General features: G+C 40.7%; 2 protein-coding genes across 2 annotated transcripts; both read left to right on the forward strand.

The window, feature by feature from the left end:
* The first annotated feature begins 201 nt into the window (after positions 1-201).
* Positions 202-11,143, forward strand: LOC131103332 (cytochrome P450 2K1-like). The gene is made up of 13 exons (XM_058049496.1): positions 202-402; positions 915-985; positions 1,332-1,383; positions 1,469-2,581; positions 2,639-5,782; positions 6,453-6,615; positions 6,849-6,998; positions 8,381-8,541; positions 9,297-9,473; positions 9,551-9,692; positions 10,182-10,366; positions 10,431-10,572; positions 10,665-11,143. Exons 5-13 carry the CDS (start codon positions 5,543-5,545, stop codon positions 10,850-10,852), a joined length of 1,548 nt encoding a protein of 515 aa, XP_057905479.1. The 5' UTR covers positions 202-402; positions 915-985; positions 1,332-1,383; positions 1,469-2,581; positions 2,639-5,542; the 3' UTR covers positions 10,853-11,143.
* Positions 11,144-12,213: 1,070 nt separating this feature from the next.
* LOC131103334 (cytochrome P450 2K1-like) lies at positions 12,214-23,169 on the forward strand. Its single transcript, XM_058049498.1, has 13 exons — positions 12,214-12,424; positions 12,937-13,007; positions 13,354-13,405; positions 13,491-14,603; positions 14,661-17,804; positions 18,475-18,637; positions 18,871-19,020; positions 20,403-20,563; positions 21,319-21,495; positions 21,573-21,714; positions 22,204-22,388; positions 22,453-22,594; positions 22,687-23,169. The coding sequence occupies exons 5-13, from the start codon at positions 17,565-17,567 to the stop codon at positions 22,872-22,874; spliced, it is 1,548 nt and encodes a 515-aa protein (XP_057905481.1). The 5' UTR covers positions 12,214-12,424; positions 12,937-13,007; positions 13,354-13,405; positions 13,491-14,603; positions 14,661-17,564; the 3' UTR covers positions 22,875-23,169.
* Positions 23,170-24,376: the final 1,207 nt, after the last annotated feature.

The raw sequence follows: 24,376 nt of genomic DNA on the forward strand, positions 1-24,376 counted from the left end.
AATTATTACCTCAAATATTAATTTAAATTTTACATTGAATAATTTTATTATTTAACTTCTTTTACTCTAAAATCTCACTCTTTATTTAATGCCTTACTTGATGATTGTGTGTAACTTTGTATCCTCACATTTATATGTAAATTTGATCACTGACACCAAGTAATATTTACATAACTAATGTATTGATTTTACAACCTGATACCAGATACTAAAATGTACTTGGGGAAAAAAACAGTAAACCTGGCCCCCTTGTGGACATTCTGCGCATGCGTCAGAGGATTGTTAGCCCTCAGACTTCCCAAGGCAAAGTTGGAGGGCGCCATGTTTTTTTCACGGGAAGACGGTTGAAGGCGACATGGACAGTCGTTTAACAAGGAAATTCATCGATGTGGAGCCATATGGGTATGTCATATGCTTATCTGGCTTTTTTCTGTCACCTGTCCTCATCTCTTTACGTCAGTGTTATAATGTGAAATACTGACGTTAGCATTAGCTAACCTTTAGCCTGCCAGCTAGCTAGCTAGCTATCAACTGCGAGCTTTGTGTAGGTGTTTTCGGTTGCAGAACAGGAGATATTTATGTTTATTAAATCTGTAAATAATTCATTCCTTATATATGTTATTTGATTATTTTGGCAGCAGCAGTGTCCAAAGGCATATGGGAACCGCGTGTAGCTTAAATATTTGTTGAAGTATGCTAGCGACCTGAGTCTTGGGGATGCTGTCGGGGAGCGGGAGTTTTTGTACAGCAGCGGAGTTTGTTCAGACCCTGAAAATATATCAATAATGACTGAAACCAGCCTGGAAGGATTAGACATTTTGGAGCAAGGTTAGTTCATCTGTGGTCATTTTAATGTAACACATGATATTGTCATGATTTGTCACTACAATGTTGTTTATTCCACTTGTCAACAGCGTCTAAGAAGCAGAGTCCTCTCTGTGTGTAAAACAGCAGCTTGCACCAACTAAGACGCCTGACTGAGAAGGTAACATTACAATAATATGTATATGGTTATTTGAATCTGTAAATGGCAGTTTAGCCTTTTGTTAAGTTTTATTGATTTAAAAGAGTTGGATAATGGAGTTCCTCAACAGTATCCCGTTGTGAGGAAAAAGATCTGGTTAGTTTAGGTTAGGTTTCAAGACACAGATGAATAAATATTTGTATTTAAAACTAAGTTGATTTTGAGTGTTGTGTTTTTAAAAGATCAACAAATATTGTCAAGCAGCTTTGTAGTTTAGACTAATGTGCACGCAATCTGAAACCATTGTGATGATTTTAGATTTTGTATTGTTGCCATAATTGAAATAATTTCTCAATCTATTTCACAGAATATTGAAGGACGTTGACACTCAATAATTTGGTCTCAAAAGCTTAGACAAGGTAAGATCACAGTACAGCTGTTGAATGACGCCAACATGGTTTAGTTATTCATTCATTCATTTTCTATGTCGCTTATCCTCACTAGGGTGGGGGTATGCTGGAGCTTATCCCAGCTGACTTCAGGCGAGAGGCGGTATACACCCTGGACTGGTGGCCAGCCAATCACAGGGCGCATATAGACAAACAACCATTCACACTCACATTCATACCTAAGGACAATTTGGAGTCGCCAATTAACCTAGCATGTTTTTGGAATGTGGGAGGAAACCGGAGTACCCGGAGAAAACCCACACATGCACGGGGAGAACATGCAACGGAGAATCGAACCCAGGTCTTTGGTTTAGTGGTGAAATGTTTAATTTATTTCACAGGTATCTCAACCTGTGGATGTGTTGTGTTTTTGTGCACCGTGATCAAGTATGTCCTTCCTTTTGATGACTACATATATAAACAGCCCCTCTGCCAAATGTTTTCATTCAATGTGGCTGGCAAGTATAACTGATTGTCTGATGTGTGGAAGCATTACATGACACGTGTAAAACAAATCTCCAATGATTTATAATGTTTTCTATGGTATTTGTAACCGCACTGCTGGAAGTAAATACAGCGTTAGTACAAACGTCCTAAAGGTGTTCTGGTTTGAAAGAAGATGTGTTAAGATAATTTCATTTAATTCAAAGAAGGCCATCTTAAAAAAATACAACACAATCATATTAGAAAAGTGGTGTAGGTGGTAGCTTAAATCTCATGTAAATATTACTTGTAAATTTCTCCAAATTAAGTAAGGGAAAACTAGTTAAACAATCCTGAAAAGTGAGTATATTTATGTTGATTTTTAAGTAGATTCAAAGGTAGTTTTGAGCAAAATTTACTACCAAACAGAGTACCTTTTGTGTCTGTGACAATAAATCTCAAGTAATGTTAATGAGTATTTTTAATTAAAAAAATAATCCTTGCTGAGAAGTAAATTTTACTTCAATATTTCCCAAGTAAAAGTTACTTAGGAATTGTGCGTGCAATTTGTTACCTAGCTTTTCTCAAGTAAATCACACTCCAAATTTTTTTCTCGGGAGTCCGCAGCACCTCAAGAGCAAGTTTGGCAGCGGCTGCACCCTGCTGGCTAAAGTCCACACTGAGGCCGACTTGGAGGACGGCGACCTGCAGCTTTTTAAAGACTTCATCCAACGCACCTTCCCAGGTAACAAAACGACACGTCCTCATCTTCATCCTCAGCCTCACCCTCACTCCCAAACAGGAAGCCAACTCAAGGATGAAGACCAGGGAATGGTTCACTATCATCTCACTGACAGAACGCTTACCTGGGCACAGGTAGGCTAAATACCAAACGTGCAGATTACATACTATTATTGCATACGAAATACTCATCATATCATAAATATTAGAATTATTGACAATAATAATACATATCATAATGAATAAATGAGCATATAGTATAATACACTATAATATTACTATTTATTTAGCATAATTATAAAATAATAGGAAAAGCGGTAGAAAATGAATGAATTAATGAAACTATAACAAATAGATAAGTATCGTTACTTGTGTTAGGGCTCCCTCTGGTGGATGATTGTGTGCCGTGCAGCCTCGTTTCCCTTCACGAGGGGCCCAATATGATCCAAATATGCATTGTATATTTCATTGTTTCGGCTTAACCTTGCATTTTTCATATCTAATACACATTTTTAATTGTAGAAAAAAGTACAAATATGTATTTAAAATATGTAATCAAGTGAATACCATGCATACTTTTAAAAAGGTTTGTATTAACATATTGACTATAGTGTATAGCAGGGGTCGGGAACCTTTTTGGCTAAGAGAGCCATGAAGGCCAGATATTTTAAAATGTGTATCTGTGAGAGCCATATACATTTTTTTAAACATTGAATGCAATAAAATGTGTGCATTTTTATGTAAGACCAACAGTTTTAGATATAATGGGCTCTAATTATGTAGACCAGGCACACTACCCCACGCCAATGGGGTGTGGCCAGCACACTTTCATGAGCAGCGCAGTGTCCAACAATAAATCAAATACTTGCTGCCATTAATGCAACTTCTGCTGCTGCATAGTTTTGCACCGTATTCAGTACACGTATTTCATTCTTTTGGCCATCTTCGTCAGAAGGCTTGGTTCTGCAGCTTTAGCTAGGCGACTATTTGACTAAAGGAGGAAAGTCTACATTAACATGTTGACATCTCAATGACCGAGGTAGACTACCTCATTACCCAGTAATAATCAAGTTTTGGTGTTTGACCTGGAAAATATCATCAGGAAAGATAGATATGGTCGGCCGTATTGCAGTAGAAAATAAATGGACGGATTAAAATGCATAAGAAAGTTGTTGATTTTGAATATTATTTTTAACAGTCATTTCCGTGATGTTTACTTTAAAATGTTAGCAAAAATACATTTTTATTGTGGTAAGAAACGCTTGAGAGCCAGATACAGTCATCAAAAGAGCCCTACCTGGCTCCCGAGCCATAGGTTCCCTACCTCTGGTGTATAGTATACAACATGCACTGCAACATATAACACTATGGTATATGTTATTGTATCCAGTCATCCCTCCTTTATGGCGCTTCATTGCTTCCAGACCCGATTGTGATAGGAGAAAAAGTAGGATTCTTTTTTACTATTAACTAAAGAAAATACGGGACATAGTCATAATATTTCCAAAAGTACAATTTTGAAGATTATTTCAGAAGAAAGTTGAAATATTTGGAAAATGTAAGCCAAAAAAAAAAAAACGCAAAATGTGTAAAAACAAATAAAAAATAAAAAGTTGCTATGAATCAGAGTATGTGAATAAAGCTGAGATGCTGGACATCCCGTACGTGTAAGCTGGCAGCGTAAGATCACAGTTGCATGGCGGGACCATGAGGCAAACATGCACGTGAGACGCATCAATACAGCCGAGTCGACACCCTGAAAGTCGCTTTTCTTGCCAAATGCTTTGTCCTTGAAAACAAGGGAATATAAGGGAAGTGATATATAATTGGAATTGTATCCAGCTCATCCATCATGTCAGCTACACCATCTACATATGTACACTAGCTCTATGTACACGAGATCTATATACACTAGCGCTGTGTACACTAGCTCCTTGTACTCCTTGTAGCTCTGTGTGCATTTTTTTTGTACACAGAGACTTTTTCTTTGTACAGTCATCATCTGCAAATTGTTTATATGAAATTATTTTTTACCATCATGAATCGTTATTTGTAAAGTTGAAATAATAGTTAATATGAATGATATAGACTTGGATTAAGCATGATTATTTGTGTAATTGTATTGATAGAATACTTGCAGCATTTGGGTGATTATTTGGGACAAGAATTCTTATGGTAATGTTAATGGTTTTATTTCACTTGAACATGCATCAGATTACAATTGATACAATTGCATCCCATAATCAGTTCACAGTTCCACATGTCCAAAAGGAATAGGAAGAAGCAAAGCTAATTAAATCCTACCCCTCCATCTGGTACTTTTACAATCAGTAACTGTTACATTTGTTCACTTCCTGCTTTCTGATTTATTTTATTTTAGTTTTATTTTATTTTAGTTTATTTTTTGTCACATACGGAAGTACAAGGGGATATGACTGTACAATGACATAGTGTGTACGATAGTAAGTGTCAATATAGTGATATATATAGCACATCATGACTGGTTCAAGACTCTTCATCCTTGTATTTAGCAAACATCAACTGCTTGTATTGTTTCTTGAATTGGCTCATCGTTGTGCATTGTTTGAGTTCCTTACTCATTCCATTCCATAGTTTGATTCCACATACTGAAATGCATTGTTTGAGGGTCTTACTATATGAATGTATGTATATGGTAGTATTAGTGATGGGAATAATGGAGTAGAACTGGCTAATAAGAACATATGTCATCATCGCTCTTTTTGTGCATTTGAATTAGAATTTGATGGGGAAAAAATACCCTTCATGAAAATGTGGAGAGTATATCGCTCACAAGCACTTGCTAATGTGAAAGTCTACACATATATAACAGCATTTCAATATGTTAGCCAAAGTCCCCTGAAATGAGACTCTAAAAGGTTAACAAGCTCAAGGGGGTGTGGAAGGTGGAGCATATGGATCAAAGTTCCAGTTCAAGTCTGCGCAGATGACATCCGGAGCTCCTGCTGTCCAAACAATGTCTCCTTGGGAAGACTTTCTGGCCTCGCTCTTGTCCAGTTCCAGCAGCGTACTGGGCGGTGTGACCGTGCTGCTCCTCTTGGCTTTTGCATCCAGGCGCTTCGCTTTGCGGGAAACTAGGAAGGGGCCTCCGGGGCCCAGACCTTTGCCCTTGCTTGGCAACCTGCTGCAGCTCGATCTCAAGAGGCTCCACCTGAACCTTTGTGAGGTAAATACTGTGTCAGCTTTATTTATTTCAGCCTGTCTTACATGTGATGTTGCCCAAGTGTGGCCACTTATTCAATCAATCCATTGGCTAGGATAGCCTTTGCTCGTAAAGGCGGCAATTAGAGGTGAAAACAACATGAAAAGTAGAGAGCTGTCTAAGGGTGGAAACCTGAGAGAAACATTGGAATTATTTTTAATTGACCTGCTGGACCCTGGAAAAATAATAAGAAATTTAAAGGAGACCTGCGATGCTCACCTATAAATGTAGTTTGAATGTTGTATTGGGTTGCACAGTGTGTGAGTGGTTAGCATACAGGCCTCACAGCAAGTTCAATTCCACTCTCGGCCATCTCTGTGTGGAGTCTGCACGCGTGGGTTTTCTCCGGGTACTCCGGTTTCCTCCCACAATTGTCCATAGGTGTGAATGTGAGTGTGAATGGTTGTTTGTCTATATTTGCCCTGTGATTGGCTGGCAACGAGTCCAGGGTGTACCCCGCCTCTCGCCCCAAGACAGCTGGGATAGGCTCCAGCAGCGCGATGAATGGAAAAATGGGTTGCAGAAACAGCAACATTATTATTGAAATAAAGTCAAAATATCATGGGAATAATGTCATAATCACAAGATCAACATTTGCAAGAAAGAAAGTAATTGGAACTGTAACTTGTGTTAGCTTGCAGAAGAATACGGCTCCGTGTTCACAATCTACTTGGGCGGCGTTAAAGTCGTGATCCTGGCTGGATACAAGACGGTCAAAGAGGCTCTGGTCACCCACGCTGACGTGTTTGGGGAGCGCCACATCGTGCCCATATTTGAGGAGCTGAGTCGAGGTCACGGTAAGAACGTTCATCATCCCTTAAAATGTGGCCAATAAAAAAAAAACAAAAAACACTGTGGTCCCCAAATGGCCCCCGGGTCACACATTGGACACCCCCTGGCCCCTGGCCTGGCCTTACACTATAAAGTAACTCAATGTTTGCTTATTAGGAAAATAAGACGTTTGAGCCACTTGTGCGCGTTGTTCAAGTTGGCGAGGTTGTCACGTGACTTCCAATGACGTCTTTGACAGGAATTATTTTTGCAAACGGAGACTCGTGGAAAGAAATGAGACGTTTTGCCATCAGCACTCTGAGAGACTTCGGAATGGGTAAAAGACTCGCTGAAGAGAAAATCATGGAGGAGTGCAGCCACCTCATTCCCATTTTTGAGAAGCATGAAGGTATGACGTCACCTTTTTTTTATCGCCAGCAGATCTTATCAGCTCAGATGAATACAGTGGCTGTGACTTTGTGTGTGCGCCTTTAAGAGGCGGGGCTTGGGAAGTGACTTATGACGTTAGCTTGCCAGAGTCGAATATTCGTTAGCTGACGGTTAGCAGAGTTAGCAGTACGCCAGCAGTATCGAGAATGGCCAACCGTAGCTATTTTTAGAATATACACCGCACGTGTGTTGTCTAATTCTTAATAAAGCCGATGAAGCGCATCGTGGGTCTCTCCTTAAACAGCGGTAGTAGAGTAGTACACGACACTGGCCTCTAGGTGTCAGTACGGTTGCATTGAGGCGATAGCCACCACAGGAAATTATCTCATGTCTACTGTGCGGTAGTGGTGGGCAAAACCGTTCATTTCAGTGAACCGGTTCATTCAGTAAAGAGATCCGTTCATTTCGGTCAATTGGTCGTTAGCCTGTGATCCCCACCTGCATAGACCCGGTCAGGCGTATCGAGTCAGTCTGTTCACTCATGTTCACGTTCGTTCCGACTCAACAGCTCAACAAAACGTGATGTCTAGTGGTGTGTCGGTCATGAACGAACGGGTCAAAAGAACTAGTTCAATCTCTCGGTCTCGGTCTTTCAGTCAGCTAAACCCACCCACCCACAGAGCGAGGCGCGACGATAGGATAAAACAGGCAAAGCACGCAGATAGTCCCGCCAATTAAAAAAAAGCATTTGCAACTGAACGTGTATTGTAGGGGCGGTGACCTCGTTCATTCCGTTCACAAAGAAGAACTATTTCTTTTGACCCGTTCGTTCATGACCGACACACCACTCGTCTACTGTGCAGTCATCCTTTGTTTTTGCGTGGTTAATTGGATCCAGACTGGATCGCAATTAGTAGAATTCAGTATTAATAAACAAAACATTTGGGTACCGTAAAACGGGATTATAAGGGACGGCGGGGCAATCAGGGACAATTTTCGGGAACATGTTTTTTGGACGATTTTTTCAAGAATATATGCGTCTTTGAAGAAAAACACACAAAACAGCTTCCTGTTTAACATGAAAAGGCAGAATTACATTGAAAAAAAATTCCTGAAAATTGCCCTTTATTACCCCGCCGTCCCTTATAACCCCGTTTTACGGTAGTTTTAAAATACAATGTACCGGGCGGCACGGCGGCCTAGTGGTTAGCGCGCGGACCAGGGTTCAATTCCACCCTTGGCCATCTCTGTGTGGAGTTTGCATGTTCTCCCCGTGCATGCGTAGGTTTTCTCCGAGTACTCCGGTTTCCTCCCACATTCCAAAAACATGCTAGGTTAATTGGCCACTCCAAATTGTCATCATATCCTTGGACATCGTTCCAAAGTAAACCTGTCTTGCAGGGCAGCCGTTTGATACAACACAACCATTGGGTAACGCCACGTCCAATGTCATCTGTTCCATCGTGTTTGGGAGCCGATTTGAATACGACGACGCTCACTTCACCACCATGGTGGAACGAGTCAAAGACAACTTACTTTTGACTGGATCCAAACAAATTCAGGTGAGGTTCTACGTACGGAAAGTTGTCCAAACGTTAGGGTTAGGGTTATCTCGGCCATCTCTTTGGGGAGTTTGCATGCGTGGGTTTTCTCCGGGTACGCCGGTTTCCTCCCACATTCCAAAAACATGCTAGGTTAATTGGCGACTCCAAATTGTCCATAGGTATGAATGTGAGTGTGAATGGTTGTTTGTCTATATGTGCCCTGTGAATGGCTGGCCACCAGTCCAGGGTCTACCCCGACAGCTGAATGAATGAATGTTGTATTCTGGTGTTAAACCACGCCAAACCTTCAGATAATCCCCTGAAAAGACGCTCTGAACGCTGACTTTTTTTTTCTGAGTTTCACAGCGGCTCACAGTGATGTCACACTGAGCCTCAGGAGAAGTCACCCGCTCTATGGGCTGTGCCCGGGTAAAAGCTGTAGGCCTGAAAAGCGCCCCGAACAGCAAAAATGGAAAAAGTTGGCATCTAACAAAAAGAAGAAAAGTGTCAAATTTACGAGAATAAAATGAAAATAAGATTTTAGTCGCATAAAGTTGAAATATTCAATACAAATGTTATTTTAAAGTGGTAATAATATACCAAACAAACAAAAGGGTGAATAAAGTTGTAATTTTTGGGAAAATGGGTTGCAAAAACAGCGACATTATTATTGGAATAAAGTCAAAATATCATGGGAATAATTGGAAAGTTGTCCAAACGTTTTCCAAAAAATGACAACTAGTTTTTCATCATACCACCAATATCTATTCCAGCTTTACAACAACATTCCATGGCTGTTTAGCTGGGTTCAGGACCGGCAGATAGTTCTAAAGAACTTCCAGAAAAACATCCAGCACATGAAGGACCTGCTGGCCAAAGTGAAGGAGAACCTGAACCCTGAAGATTGCAGGGGCCTGGCGGACTGCTTCTTCATGCGCAAGCAAAAAGAGGTTTGTCGACTCTTTCAATGGAGTGCTGCTATATTTCTAATTTGATGTTAAATGTGTGGTCATTCTCGCTCCCCAAGGATCTATCTGATGAGCAGAACCACTTCAGTGAGGACAACATGGTTCAGGTCGTGCTCAACCTCTTTGCTGCAGGCACGGACACCACTTCCACCACACTAAGATGGGCCTTGCTATTGATGGTTAAATATCCCCTAATACAAGGTACTGCCGTTACAGGAGAGCCCAACAAAGTCTGCCTAGCAACAAGTACAACCTAACACTCACATTCACAAGAGCAGGGTTAGCCAACGTGCGGCCCATCTGGTTATCCAATAGACTTGATATCCTCAATGAAGGAAAATGGAAATGATTAAATAAAATAAAATAATTAAATTATTGAACCAGTCATGATGTGCTATACATATCACTATATTGACAGTTACTATGGTACCCGTTATGTCATTGTATGGTCATATCACCTCGTACTTCTGTATGTGACAAAAAAAAACAAAACAAAAAACAACTTCAACTATATTAGGAAACAATATAGTAACGGTTACTGATTGTAAAAGTACCAGATGGAGGGGTAGGAATTAATAAGCTTTGCTTCTTCCTACTCCTTTTGGACATGTGGAACTGTGAACTGATTATGTGATGCATTCAATTGTAATCTGATGTAAAACCATTACCATTACCATTACCACCATCCAGATCGGGTCCAGGAGGAGCTGAGCAGGGTGATCGGAAGCCGCCAAGTTTGCGCTGATGATCGCAAGAACCTTCCCTACACCGACGCCGTCATCCATGAGATTCAGAGGTTCAGCAACATCGCAACCACAAACCTTCACCACCGAACCAGCCAGGACATCACCTTCCAGGGCCACTTCATCGAAAAGGTTTGCTTCTTTCTCGGTGACACCGTTTGGATGTACGGTATAACATCATCTCCCCCACATGCAGGGCACCGTTGTTTTGCCTCTCCTTTTTTCTGTCCACTGCGATAAGAGTGAGTGGGAGACACCAAGAGCCTTCAACCCTTCCCACTTCCTGGATGAGGAGGGTAAATTCATCAAGCGGGATGCCTTCATGCCCTTCTCTGCAGGTACAACCTCTCAAGTCTGGAAAAGTGGTTGAAAAACATGGCCGCCATGAAGCAAAACATCAATCAAACAAGTCTACTCATTCTGATTGAAGGCCGCAGGGCTTGTCTCGGCGAAGGTCTGGCCCGGATGGAGCTCTTCCTCTTCTTCTCCACCCTCCTTCAGCGCTTTCGCTTCACGCCTCCCCCAGGGATGTCGGAGGACGAGCTGGATTTGACGGCAGTGGTGGGCTTGACGCTCAGTCCGCCGCATCACCTGCTGTGTGCCGTCAGTCGGTGCTGATGAGCATCAGCGTGATGGCGTCTTTTTTGCATTCCCATGATTTGCAAGCTCACGGATGACACACTTTGTTGTCCAAATGATCCATGTCATGAAGTTTTTTTGTCTTTTGTTTTTTTTGTCTCCATCAATCCATCCATCCATTTTTTGCACCACTTAGCATTTGAAAATAGATGACACATTTTTATCTTTTTCAGTAATGATAATGTTGATGCTATTTTTCACATCTCTACTTTTTACTAGAATGTAATTTCATTTGCTTAAATAAAAACCTGTCCTTGAAAATATGCAGTTAATGACCAAAACCACATGCTTATTCATGCTTCTACAATTATGTACAAAATATGTATATGATATACCATTTTTAATGAGTTAACTTGGCAAAGCAGTTATACAAGTATAGCCTTTAAATATTCATGCCTATAAAAAGGGTGTGAGGCAGTGCCAAAACCCAAACAAAAGGAAGGAAGAGAGGGTCAGTGTCGAAGACGTCCAGAGCAGAGTGTCATGCACCACTCATTGGTCTTCTCTTAGCTCGCTGAACGATACGGCTCGGTGTTTACGGTCTACTTTGGCATCAAGAAAATGGTGGTCCTGGCTGGATACAAGACGGTGAAAGAGGCTCTGGTCGACCATGCAGAGGAGTTTGGAGAACGCCATGTCTACCCAATATTTGACAATATGAATCATGGTCACGGTAAGAGTATCATCCCTTAAACATGGGGTGTCCTAACTTTTTCCAGCGAGGGTCATTGGAAAAATGAAAGGACACAACCTTGCCACTTGGATATTACAAAATGATAACATTTTTTCTAATAAGAATGAAGCTTTTTTCTCTGAATATTGGGGCTTTTTCTTCTAACATTACAGCCATTTATCTTAGTCAAAGTATTTCTATTTGAAATGATTGCAAGGATATTTAAAGTCAGTTTTTGAAGCTGCCGTGCTTTCTAGTTTCGTCCATAGTGTAGCTGTAGATATAGATATAGAACACTCAACCTAGTTGAAGTCCAATTAAAAAGAAAAAGGAATGACTGAATTGAAAATGGGATAATTTATGAAATTCCAAAATTTAATGTATATATTTCAAACAATTGCGCTGTGCACCAGACTGGCCGTGATGGTCAGCGGCCAGTTCAAGTGCACTGAAAAAAATGATTTTTTTGGCCCTGTAATTATTACCTCAAATATTAATTTAAATTTTACATTGAATAATTTTATTATTTAACTTCTTTTACTCTAAAATCTCACTCTTTATTTAATGCCTTACTTGATGATTGTGTGTAACTTTGTATCCTCACATTTATATGTAAATTTGATCACTGACACCAAGTAATATTTACATAACTAATGTATTGATTTTACAACCTGATACCAGATACTAAAATGTACTTGGGGAAAAAAACAGTAAACCTGGCCCCCTTGTGGACATTCTGCGCATGCGTCAGAGGATTGTTAGCCCTCAGACTTCCCAAGGCAAAGTTGGAGGGCGCCATGTTTTTTTCACGGGAAGACGGTTGAAGGCGACATGGACAGTCGTTTAACAAGGAAATTCATCGATGTGGAGCCATATGGGTATGTCATATGCTTATCTGGCTTTTTTCTGTCACCTGTCCTCATCTCTTTACGTCAGTGTTATAATGTGAAATACTGACGTTAGCATTAGCTAACCTTTAGCCTGCCAGCTAGCTAGCTAGCTATCAACTGCGAGCTTTGTGTAGGTGTTTTCGGTTGCAGAACAGGAGATATTTATGTTTATTAAATCTGTAAATAATTCATTCCTTATATATGTTATTTGATTATTTTGGCAGCAGCAGTGTCCAAAGGCATATGGGAACCGCGTGTAGCTTAAATATTTGTTGAAGTATGCTAGCGACCTGAGTCTTGGGGATGCTGTCGGGGAGCGGGAGTTTTTGTACAGCAGCGGAGTTTGTTCAGACCCTGAAAATATATCAATAATGACTGAAACCAGCCTGGAAGGATTAGACATTTTGGAGCAAGGTTAGTTCATCTGTGGTCATTTTAATGTAACACATGATATTGTCATGATTTGTCACTACAATGTTGTTTATTCCACTTGTCAACAGCGTCTAAGAAGCAGAGTCCTCTCTGTGTGTAAAACAGCAGCTTGCACCAACTAAGACGCCTGACTGAGAAGGTAACATTACAATAATATGTATATGGTTATTTGAATCTGTAAATGGCAGTTTAGCCTTTTGTTAAGTTTTATTGATTTAAAAGAGTTGGATAATGGAGTTCCTCAACAGTATCCCGTTGTGAGGAAAAAGATCTGGTTAGTTTAGGTTAGGTTTCAAGACACAGATGAATAAATATTTGTATTTAAAACTAAGTTGATTTTGAGTGTTGTGTTTTTAAAAGATCAACAAATATTGTCAAGCAGCTTTGTAGTTTAGACTAATGTGCACGCAATCTGAAACCATTGTGATGATTTTAGATTTTGTATTGTTGCCATAATTGAAATAATTTCTCAATCTATTTCACAGAATATTGAAGGACGTTGACACTCAATAATTTGGTCTCAAAAGCTTAGACAAGGTAAGATCACAGTACAGCTGTTGAATGACGCCAACATGGTTTAGTTATTCATTCATTCATTTTCTATGTCGCTTATCCTCACTAGGGTGGGGGTATGCTGGAGCTTATCCCAGCTGACTTCAGGCGAGAGGCGGTATACACCCTGGACTGGTGGCCAGCCAATCACAGGGCGCATATAGACAAACAACCATTCACACTCACATTCATACCTAAGGACAATTTGGAGTCGCCAATTAACCTAGCATGTTTTTGGAATGTGGGAGGAAACCGGAGTACCCGGAGAAAACCCACACATGCACGGGGAGAACATGCAACGGAGAATCGAACCCAGGTCTTTGGTTTAGTGGTGAAATGTTTAATTTATTTCACAGGTATCTCAACCTGTGGATGTGTTGTGTTTTTGTGCACCGTGATCAAGTATGTCCTTCCTTTTGATGACTACATATATAAACAGCCCCTCTGCCAAATGTTTTCATTCAATGTGGCTGGCAAGTATAACTGATTGTCTGATGTGTGGAAGCATTACATGACACGTGTAAAACAAATCTCCAATGATTTATAATGTTTTCTATGGTATTTGTAACCGCACTGCTGGAAGTAAATACAGCGTTAGTACAAACGTCCTAAAGGTGTTCTGGTTTGAAAGAAGATGTGTTAAGATAATTTCATTTAATTCAAAGAAGGCCATCTTAAAAAAATACAACACAATCATATTAGAAAAGTGGTGTAGGTGGTAGCTTAAATCTCATGTAAATATTACTTGTAAATTTCTCCAAATTAAGTAAGGGAAAACTAGTTAAACAATCCTGAAAAGTGAGTATATTTATGTTGATTTTTAAGTAGATTCAAAGGTAGTTTTGAGCAAAATTTACTACCAAACAGAGTACCTTTTGTGTCTGTGACAATAAATCTCAAGTAATGTTAATGAGTATTTTTAATTAAAAAAATAATCCTTGCTGAGAAGTAAATTTTACTTCAATATTTCCCAAGTAAAAGTTACTTAGGAATTGTGCGTGCAATTTGTTACCTAGCTTTTCTCAAGTAAATCACACTCCAAATTTTTTTCTCGGGAGTCCGCAGCACCTCAAGAGCAAGTTTGGCAGCGGCTGCACCCTGCTGGCTAAAGTCCACACTGAGGCCGACTTGGAGGACGGCGACCTGCAGCTTTTTAAAGACTTCATCCAACGCACCTTCCCAGGTAACAAAACGACACGTCCTCATCTTCATCCTCAGCCTCACCCTCACTCCCAAACAGGAAGCCAACTCAAGGATGAAGACCAGGGAATGGTTCACTATCATCTCACTGACAGAACGCTTACCTGGGCACAGGTAGGCTAAATACCAAACGTGCAGATTACATACTATTATTGCATACGAAATACTCATCATATCATAAATATTAGAATTATTGACAATAATAATACATATCATAATGAATAAATGAGCATATAGTATAATACACTATAATATTACTATTTATTTAGCATAATTATAAAATAATAGGAAAAGCGGTAGAAAATGAATGAATTAATGAAACTATAACAAATAGATAAGTATCGTTACTTGTGTTAGGGCTCCCTCTGGTGGATGATTGTGTGCCGTGCAGCCTCGTTTCCCTTCACGAGGGGCCCAATATGATCCAAATATGCATTGTATATTTCATTGTTTCGGCTTAACCTTGCATTTTTCATATCTAATACACATTTTTAATTGTAGAAAAAAGTACAAATATGTATTTAAAATATGTAATCAAGTGAATACCATGCATACTTTTAAAAAGGTTTGTATTAACATATTGACTATAGTGTATAGCAGGGGTCGGGAACCTTTTTGGCTAAGAGAGCCATGAAGGCCAGATATTTTAAAATGTGTATCTGTGAGAGCCATATACATTTTTTTAAACATTGAATGCAATAAAATGTGTGCATTTTTATGTAAGACCAACAGTTTTAGATATAATGGGCTCTAATTATGTAGACCAGGCACACTACCCCACGCCAATGGGGTGTGGCCAGCACACTTTCATGAGCAGCGCAGTGTCCAACAATAAATCAAATACTTGCTGCCATTAATGCAACTTCTGCTGCTGCATAGTTTTGCACCGTATTCAGTACACGTATTTCATTCTTTTGGCCATCTTCGTCAGAAGGCTTGGTTCTGCAGCTTTAGCTAGGCGACTATTTGACTAAAGGAGGAAAGTCTACATTAACATGTTGACATCTCAATGACCGAGGTAGACTACCTCATTACCCAGTAATAATCAAGTTTTGGTGTTTGACCTGGAAAATATCATCAGGAAAGATAGATATGGTCGGCCGTATTGCAGTAGAAAATAAATGGACGGATTAAAATGCATAAGAAAGTTGTTGATTTTGAATATTATTTTTAACAGTCATTTCCGTGATGTTTACTTTAAAATGTTAGCAAAAATACATTTTTATTGTGGTAAGAAACGCTTGAGAGCCAGATACAGTCATCAAAAGAGCCCTACCTGGCTCCCGAGCCATAGGTTCCCTACCTCTGGTGTATAGTATACAACATGCACTGCAACATATAACACTATGGTATATGTTATTGTATCCAGTCATCCCTCCTTTATGGCGCTTCATTGCTTCCAGACCCGATTGTGATAGGAGAAAAAGTAGGATTCTTTTTTACTATTAACTAAAGAAAATACGGGACATAGTCATAATATTTCCAAAAGTACAATTTTGAAGATTATTTCAGAAGAAAGTTGAAATATTTGGAAAATGTAAGCCAAAAAAAAAAAAACGCAAAATGTGTAAAAACAAATAAAAAATAAAAAGTTGCTATGAATCAGAGTATGTGAATAAAGCTGAGATGCTGGACATCCCGTACGTGTAAGCTGGCAGCGTAAGATCACAGTTGCATGGCGGGACCATGAGGCAAACATGCACGTGAGACGCATCAATACAGCCGAGTCGACACCCTGAAAGTCGCTTTTCTTGCCAAATGCTTTGTCCTTGAAAACAAGGGAATATAAGGGAAGTGATATATAATTGGAATTGTATCCAGCTCATCCATCATGTCAGCTACACCATCTACATATGTACACTAGCTCTATGTACACGAGATCTATATACACTAGCGCTGTGTACACTAGCTCCTTGTACTCCTTGTAGCTCTGTGTGCATTTTTTTTGTACACAGAGACTTTTTCTTTGTACAGTCATCATCTGCAAATTGTTTATATGAAATTATTTTTTACCATCATGAATCGTTATTTGTAAAGTTGAAATAATAGTTAATATGAATGATATAGACTTGGATTAAGCATGATTATTTGTGTAATTGTATTGATAGAATACTTGCAGCATTTGGGTGATTATTTGGGACAAGAATTCTTATGGTAATGTTAATGGTTTTATTTCACTTGAACATGCATCAGATTACAATTGATACAATTGCATCCCATAATCAGTTCACAGTTCCACATGTCCAAAAGGAATAGGAAGAAGCAAAGCTAATTAAATCCTACCCCTCCATCTGGTACTTTTACAATCAGTAACTGTTACATTTGTTCACTTCCTGCTTTCTGATTTATTTTATTTTAGTTTTATTTTATTTTAGTTTATTTTTTGTCACATACGGAAGTACAAGGGGATATGACTGTACAATGACATAGTGTGTACGATAGTAAGTGTCAATATAGTGATATATATAGCACATCATGACTGGTTCAAGACTCTTCATCCTTGTATTTAGCAAACATCAACTGCTTGTATTGTTTCTTGAATTGGCTCATCGTTGTGCATTGTTTGAGTTCCTTACTCATTCCATTCCATAGTTTGATTCCACATACTGAAATGCATTGTTTGAGGGTCTTACTATATGAATGTATGTATATGGTAGTATTAGTGATGGGAATAATGGAGTAGAACTGGCTAATAAGAACATATGTCATCATCGCTCTTTTTGTGCATTTGAATTAGAATTTGATGGGGAAAAAATACCCTTCATGAAAATGTGGAGAGTATATCGCTCACAAGCACTTGCTAATGTGAAAGTCTACACATATATAACAGCATTTCAATATGTTAGCCAAAGTCCCCTGAAATGAGACTCTAAAAGGTTAACAAGCTCAAGGGGGTGTGGAAGGTGGAGCATATGGATCAAAGTTCCAGTTCAAGTCTGCGCAGATGACATCCGGAGCTCCTGCTGTCCAAACAATGTCTCCTTGGGAAGACTTTCTGGCCTCGCTCTTGTCCAGTTCCAGCAGCGTACTGGGCGGTGTGACCGTGCTGCTCCTCTTGGCTTTTGCATCCAGGCGCTTCGCTTTGCGGGAAACTAGGAAGGGGCCTCCGGGGCCCAGACCTTTGCCCTTGCTTGGCAACCTGCTGCAGCTCGATCTCAAGAGGCTCCACCTGAACCTTTGTGAGGTAAATACTGTGTCAGCTTTATTTATTTCAGCCTGTCTTACATGTGATGTTGCCCAAGTGTGGCCACTTATTCAATCAATCCATTGGCTAGGATAGCCTTTGCTCGTAAAGGCGGCAATTAGAGGTGAAAACAACATGAAAAGTAGAGAGCTGTCTAAGGGTGGAAACCTGAGAGAAACATTGGAATTATTTTTAATTGACCTGCTGGACCCTGGAAAAATAATAAGAAATTTAAAGGAGACCTGCGATGCTCACCTATAAATGTAGTTTGAATGTTGTATTGGGTTGCACAGTGTGTGAGTGGTTAGCATACAGGCCTCACAGCAAGTTCAATTCCACTCTCGGCCATCTCTGTGTGGAGTCTGCACGCGTGGGTTTTCTCCGGGTACTCCGGTTTCCTCCCACAATTGTCCATAGGTGTGAATGTGAGTGTGAATGGTTGTTTGTCTATATTTGCCCTGTGATTGGCTGGCAACGAGTCCAGGGTGTACCCCGCCTCTCGCCCCAAGACAGCTGGGATAGGCTCCAGCAGCGCGATGAATGGAAAAATGGGTTGCAGAAACAGCAACATTATTATTGAAATAAAGTCAAAATATCATGGGAATAATGTCATAATCACAAGATCAACATTTGCAAGAAAGAAAGTAATTGGAACTGTAACTTGTGTTAGCTTGCAGAAGAATACGGCTCCGTGTTCACAATCTACTTGGGCGGCGTTAAAGTCGTGATCCTGGCTGGATACAAGACGGTCAAAGAGGCTCTGGTCACCCACGCTGACGTGTTTGGGGAGCGCCACATCGTGCCCATATTTGAGGAGCTGAGTCGAGGTCACGGTAAGAACGTTCATCATCCCTTAAAATGTGGCCAATAAAAAAAAAACAAAAAACACTGTGGTCCCCAAATGGCCCCCGGGTCACACATTGGACACCCCCTGGCCCCTGGCCTGGCCTTACACTATAAAGTAACTCAATGTTTGCTTATTAGGAAAATAAGACGTTTGAGCCACTTGTGCGCGTTGTTCAAGTTGGCGAGGTTGTCACGTGACTTCCAATGACGTCTTTGACAGGAATTATTTTTGCAAACGGAGACTCGTGGAAAGAAATGAGACGTTTTGCCATCAGCACTCTGAGAGACTTCGGAATGGGTAAAAGACTCGCTGAAGAGAAAATCATGGAGGAGTGCAGCCACCTCATTCCCATTTTTGAGAAGCATGAAGGTATGACGTCACCTTTTTTTTATCGCCAGCAGATCTTATCAGCTCAGATGAATACAGTGGCTGTGACTTTGTGTGTGCGCCTTTAAGAGGCGGGGCTTGGGAAGTGACTTATGACGTTAGCTTGCCAGAGTCGAATATTCGTTAGCTGACGGTTAGCAGAGTTAGCAGTACGCCAGCAGTATCGAGAATGGCCAACCGTAGCTATTTTTAGAATATACACCGCACGTGTGTTGTCTAATTCTTAATAAAGCCGATGAAGCGCATCGTGGGTCTCTCCTTAAACAGCGGTAGTAGAGTAGTACACGACACTGGCCTCTAGGTGTCAGTACGGTTGCATTGAGGCGATAGCCACCACAGGAAATTATCTCATGTCTACTGTGCGGTAGTGGTGGGCAAAACCGTTCATTTCAGTGAACCGGTTCATTCAGTAAAGAGATCCGTTCATTTCGGTCAATTGGTCGTTAGCCTGTGATCCCCACCTGCATAGACCCGGTCAGGCGTATCGAGTCAGTCTGTTCACTCATGTTCACGTTCGTTCCGACTCAACAGCTCAACAAAACGTGATGTCTAGTGGTGTGTCGGTCATGAACGAACGGGTCAAAAGAACTAGTTCAATCTCTCGGTCTCGGTCTTTCAGTCAGCTAAACCCACCCACCCACAGAGCGAGGCGCGACGATAGGATAAAACAGGCAAAGCACGCAGATAGTCCCGCCAATTAAAAAAAAGCATTTGCAACTGAACGTGTATTGTAGGGGCGGTGACCTCGTTCATTCCGTTCACAAAGAAGAACTATTTCTTTTGACCCGTTCGTTCATGACCGACACACCACTCGTCTACTGTGCAGTCATCCTTTGTTTTTGCGTGGTTAATTGGATCCAGACTGGATCGCAATTAGTAGAATTCAGTATTAATAAACAAAACATTTGGGTACCGTAAAACGGGATTATAAGGGACGGCGGGGCAATCAGGGACAATTTTCGGGAACATGTTTTTTGGACGATTTTTTCAAGAATATATGCGTCTTTGAAGAAAAACACACAAAACAGCTTCCTGTTTAACATGAAAAGGCAGAATTACATTGAAAAAAAATTCCTGAAAATTGCCCTTTATTACCCCGCCGTCCCTTATAACCCCGTTTTACGGTAGTTTTAAAATACAATGTACCGGGCGGCACGGCGGCCTAGTGGTTAGCGCGCGGACCAGGGTTCAATTCCACCCTTGGCCATCTCTGTGTGGAGTTTGCATGTTCTCCCCGTGCATGCGTAGGTTTTCTCCGAGTACTCCGGTTTCCTCCCACATTCCAAAAACATGCTAGGTTAATTGGCCACTCCAAATTGTCATCATATCCTTGGACATCGTTCCAAAGTAAACCTGTCTTGCAGGGCAGCCGTTTGATACAACACAACCATTGGGTAACGCCACGTCCAATGTCATCTGTTCCATCGTGTTTGGGAGCCGATTTGAATACGACGACGCTCACTTCACCACCATGGTGGAACGAGTCAAAGACAACTTACTTTTGACTGGATCCAAACAAATTCAGGTGAGGTTCTACGTACGGAAAGTTGTCCAAACGTTAGGGTTAGGGTTATCTCGGCCATCTCTTTGGGGAGTTTGCATGCGTGGGTTTTCTCCGGGTACGCCGGTTTCCTCCCACATTCCAAAAACATGCTAGGTTAATTGGCGACTCCAAATTGTCCATAGGTATGAATGTGAGTGTGAATGGTTGTTTGTCTATATGTGCCCTGTGAATGGCTGGCCACCAGTCCAGGGTCTACCCCGACAGCTGAATGAATGAATGTTGTATTCTGGTGTTAAACCACGCCAAACCTTCAGATAATCCCCTGAAAAGACGCTCTGAACGCTGACTTTTTTTTTCTGAGTTTCACAGCGGCTCACAGTGATGTCACACTGAGCCTCAGGAGAAGTCACCCGCTCTATGGGCTGTGCCCGGGTAAAAGCTGTAGGCCTGAAAAGCGCCCCGAACAGCAAAAATGGAAAAAGTTGGCATCTAACAAAAAGAAGAAAAGTGTCAAATTTACGAGAATAAAATGAAAATAAGATTTTAGTCGCATAAAGTTGAAATATTCAATACAAATGTTATTTTAAAGTGGTAATAATATACCAAACAAACAAAAGGGTGAATAAAGTTGTAATTTTTGGGAAAATGGGTTGCAAAAACAGCGACATTATTATTGGAATAAAGTCAAAATATCATGGGAATAATTGGAAAGTTGTCCAAACGTTTTCCAAAAAATGACAACTAGTTTTTCATCATACCACCAATATCTATTCCAGCTTTACAACAACATTCCATGGCTGTTTAGCTGGGTTCAGGACCGGCAGATAGTTCTAAAGAACTTCCAGAAAAACATCCAGCACATGAAGGACCTGCTGGCCAAAGTGAAGGAGAACCTGAACCCTGAAGATTGCAGGGGCCTGGCGGACTGCTTCTTCATGCGCAAGCAAAAAGAGGTTTGTCGACTCTTTCAATGGAGTGCTGCTATATTTCTAATTTGATGTTAAATGTGTGGTCATTCTCGCTCCCCAAGGATCTATCTGATGAGCAGAACCACTTCAGTGAGGACAACATGGTTCAGGTCGTGCTCAACCTCTTTGCTGCAGGCACGGACACCACTTCCACCACACTAAGATGGGCCTTGCTATTGATGGTTAAATATCCCCTAATACAAGGTACTGCCGTTACAGGAGAGCCCAACAAAGTCTGCCTAGCAACAAGTACAACCTAACACTCACATTCACAAGAGCAGGGTTAGCCAACGTGCGGCCCATCTGGTTATCCAATAGACTTGATATCCTCAATGAAGGAAAATGGAAATGATTAAATAAAATAAAATAATTAAATTATTGAACCAGTCATGATGTGCTATACATATCACTATATTGACAGTTACTATGGTACCCGTTATGTCATTGTATGGTCATATCACCTCGTACTTCTGTATGTGACAAAAAAAAACAAAACAAAAAACAACTTCAACTATATTAGGAAACAATATAGTAACGGTTACTGATTGTAAAAGTACCAGATGGAGGGGTAGGAATTAATAAGCTTTGCTTCTTCCTACTCCTTTTGGACATGTGGAACTGTGAACTGATTATGTGATGCATTCAATTGTAATCTGATGTAAAACCATTACCATTACCATTACCACCATCCAGATCGGGTCCAGGAGGAGCTGAGCAGGGTGATCGGAAGCCGCCAAGTTTGCGCTGATGATCGCAAGAACCTTCCCTACACCGACGCCGTCATCCATGAGATTCAGAGGTTCAGCAACATCGCAACCACAACCCTTCACCACCAAACCAGCCAGGACATCACCTTCCAGGGCCACTTCATCGAAAAGGTTTGCTTCTTTCTCGGTGACACCGTTTGGATGTACGGTATAACATCATCTCCCCCACATGCAGGGCACCGTTGTTTTGCCTCTCCTTTTTTCTGTCCACTGCGATAAGAGTGAGTGGGAGACACCAAGAGCCTTCAACCCTTCCCACTTCCTGGATGAGGAGGGTAAATTCATCAAGCGGGATGCCTTCATGCCCTTCTCTGCAGGTACAACCTCTCAAGTCTGGAAAAGTGGTTGAAAAACATGGCCGCCATGAAGCAAAACATCAATCAAACAAGTCTACTCATTCTGATTGAAGGCCGCAGGGCTTGTCTCGGCGAAGGTCTGGCCCGGATGGAGCTCTTCCTCTTCTTCTCCACCCTCCTTCAGCGCTTTCGCTTCACGCCTCCCCCAGGGATGTCGGAGGACGAGCTGGATTTGACGGCAGTGGTGGGCTTGACGCTCAGTCCGCCGCATCACCTGCTGTGTGCCGTCAGTCGGTGCTGATGAGCATCAGCGTGATGGCGTCTTTTTTGCATTCCCATGATTTGCAAGCTCACGGATGACACACTTTGTTGTCCAAATGATCCATGTCATGAAGTTTTTTTGTCTTTTGTTTTTTTTGTCTCCATCAATCCATCCATCCATTTTTTGCACCACTTAGCATTTGAAAATAGATGACACATTTTTATCTTTTTCAGTAATGATAATGTTGATGCTATTTTTCACATCTCTACTTTTTACTAGAATGTAATTTCATTTGCTTAAATAAAAACCTGTCCTTGGTGAAAATATGCAATTAATGACCAAAACCACATGCTTATTCATGCTTCTACAATTATGTACAGAATATGTATATGATATACCATTTTTAATGAGTTAGCTTGGCAAAGCAGTTATACAAGTATTGCCTTTAAATATTCATGCCTATAAAAAGGGTGTGAGGCAGTGCCAAAACCCAAACAAAAGGAAGGAAGAGAGGGTCAGTGTCGAAGACGTCCAGAGCAGAGTGTCATGCACCACTCATTGGTCTTCTCTTAGCTCGCAGAACGATACGGCTCGGTGTTTACGGTCTACTTTGGCATCAAGAAAATGGTGGTCCTGGCTGGATACAAGACGGTGAAAGAGGCTCTGGTCGACCATGCAGAGGAGTTTGGAGAACGCCATGTCTACCCAATATTTGACGATATGAATCATGGTCACGGTAAGAGTATCATCCCTTAAACATGGTGTGTCCTAACTTTTTCGAGCGAGGGTCATTGGAAAAATGAAAGGACACAACCTTGCCACTTGGATATTACAAAATGATAACATTTTTTCTAATAAGAATGAAGCTTTTTTCTCTGAATATTGGGGCTTTTCCTTCTAACATTACAGCCATTTTTCTTAGTCAAAGTATTTCTATTTGAAATGATTGCAAGGATATTTAAAGTCAGTTTTTGAAGCTGCCGTGCTTTCTAGTTTCGTCCATAGTGTAGCTGTAGATATAGATATAGAACACTCAACCTAGTTGAAGTCCAATTAAAAAGAAAAAGGAATGACTGAATTGAAAATGGGATAATTTATGAAATTCCAAAATTTAATGTATATATTTCAAACAATTGCGCTGTGCACCAGACTGGCCGTGATGGTCAGCGGCCAGTTCAAGTGCACTGAAAAAAATGTTTTTTTTGGCCCTATAATTATTACCTCAAATATTAATTTAAATTTTACAAGGATTTATTATTTAACTTATTTTACTCTAAAATCTCACTCTTTATTTAATGCCTTACTTGATGATTGTGTGTAATGATTGTGTCTTTGTATCCTCACATTTATATGTAAATGTGATCACTGACACCAAGTAATATTTACATAACTAATGTATTGATTTTACAACCTGATACCAGATACTAAAATGTACTTGGGAAAAAACAGTAAACCTGGCCCCCTTGTGGCCATTCTGCGCATGCGTCAGAGGATTGTTAGCCCTCAGACTTCCCAAGGCAAAGTTGGAGGGCGCCATGTTT

Source organism: Doryrhamphus excisus, chromosome 15 (genome assembly GCF_030265055.1).
Source record: "Doryrhamphus excisus isolate RoL2022-K1 chromosome 15, RoL_Dexc_1.0, whole genome shotgun sequence".
Classification (NCBI taxonomy): Eukaryota; Metazoa; Chordata; class Actinopteri; order Syngnathiformes; family Syngnathidae; genus Doryrhamphus; species Doryrhamphus excisus.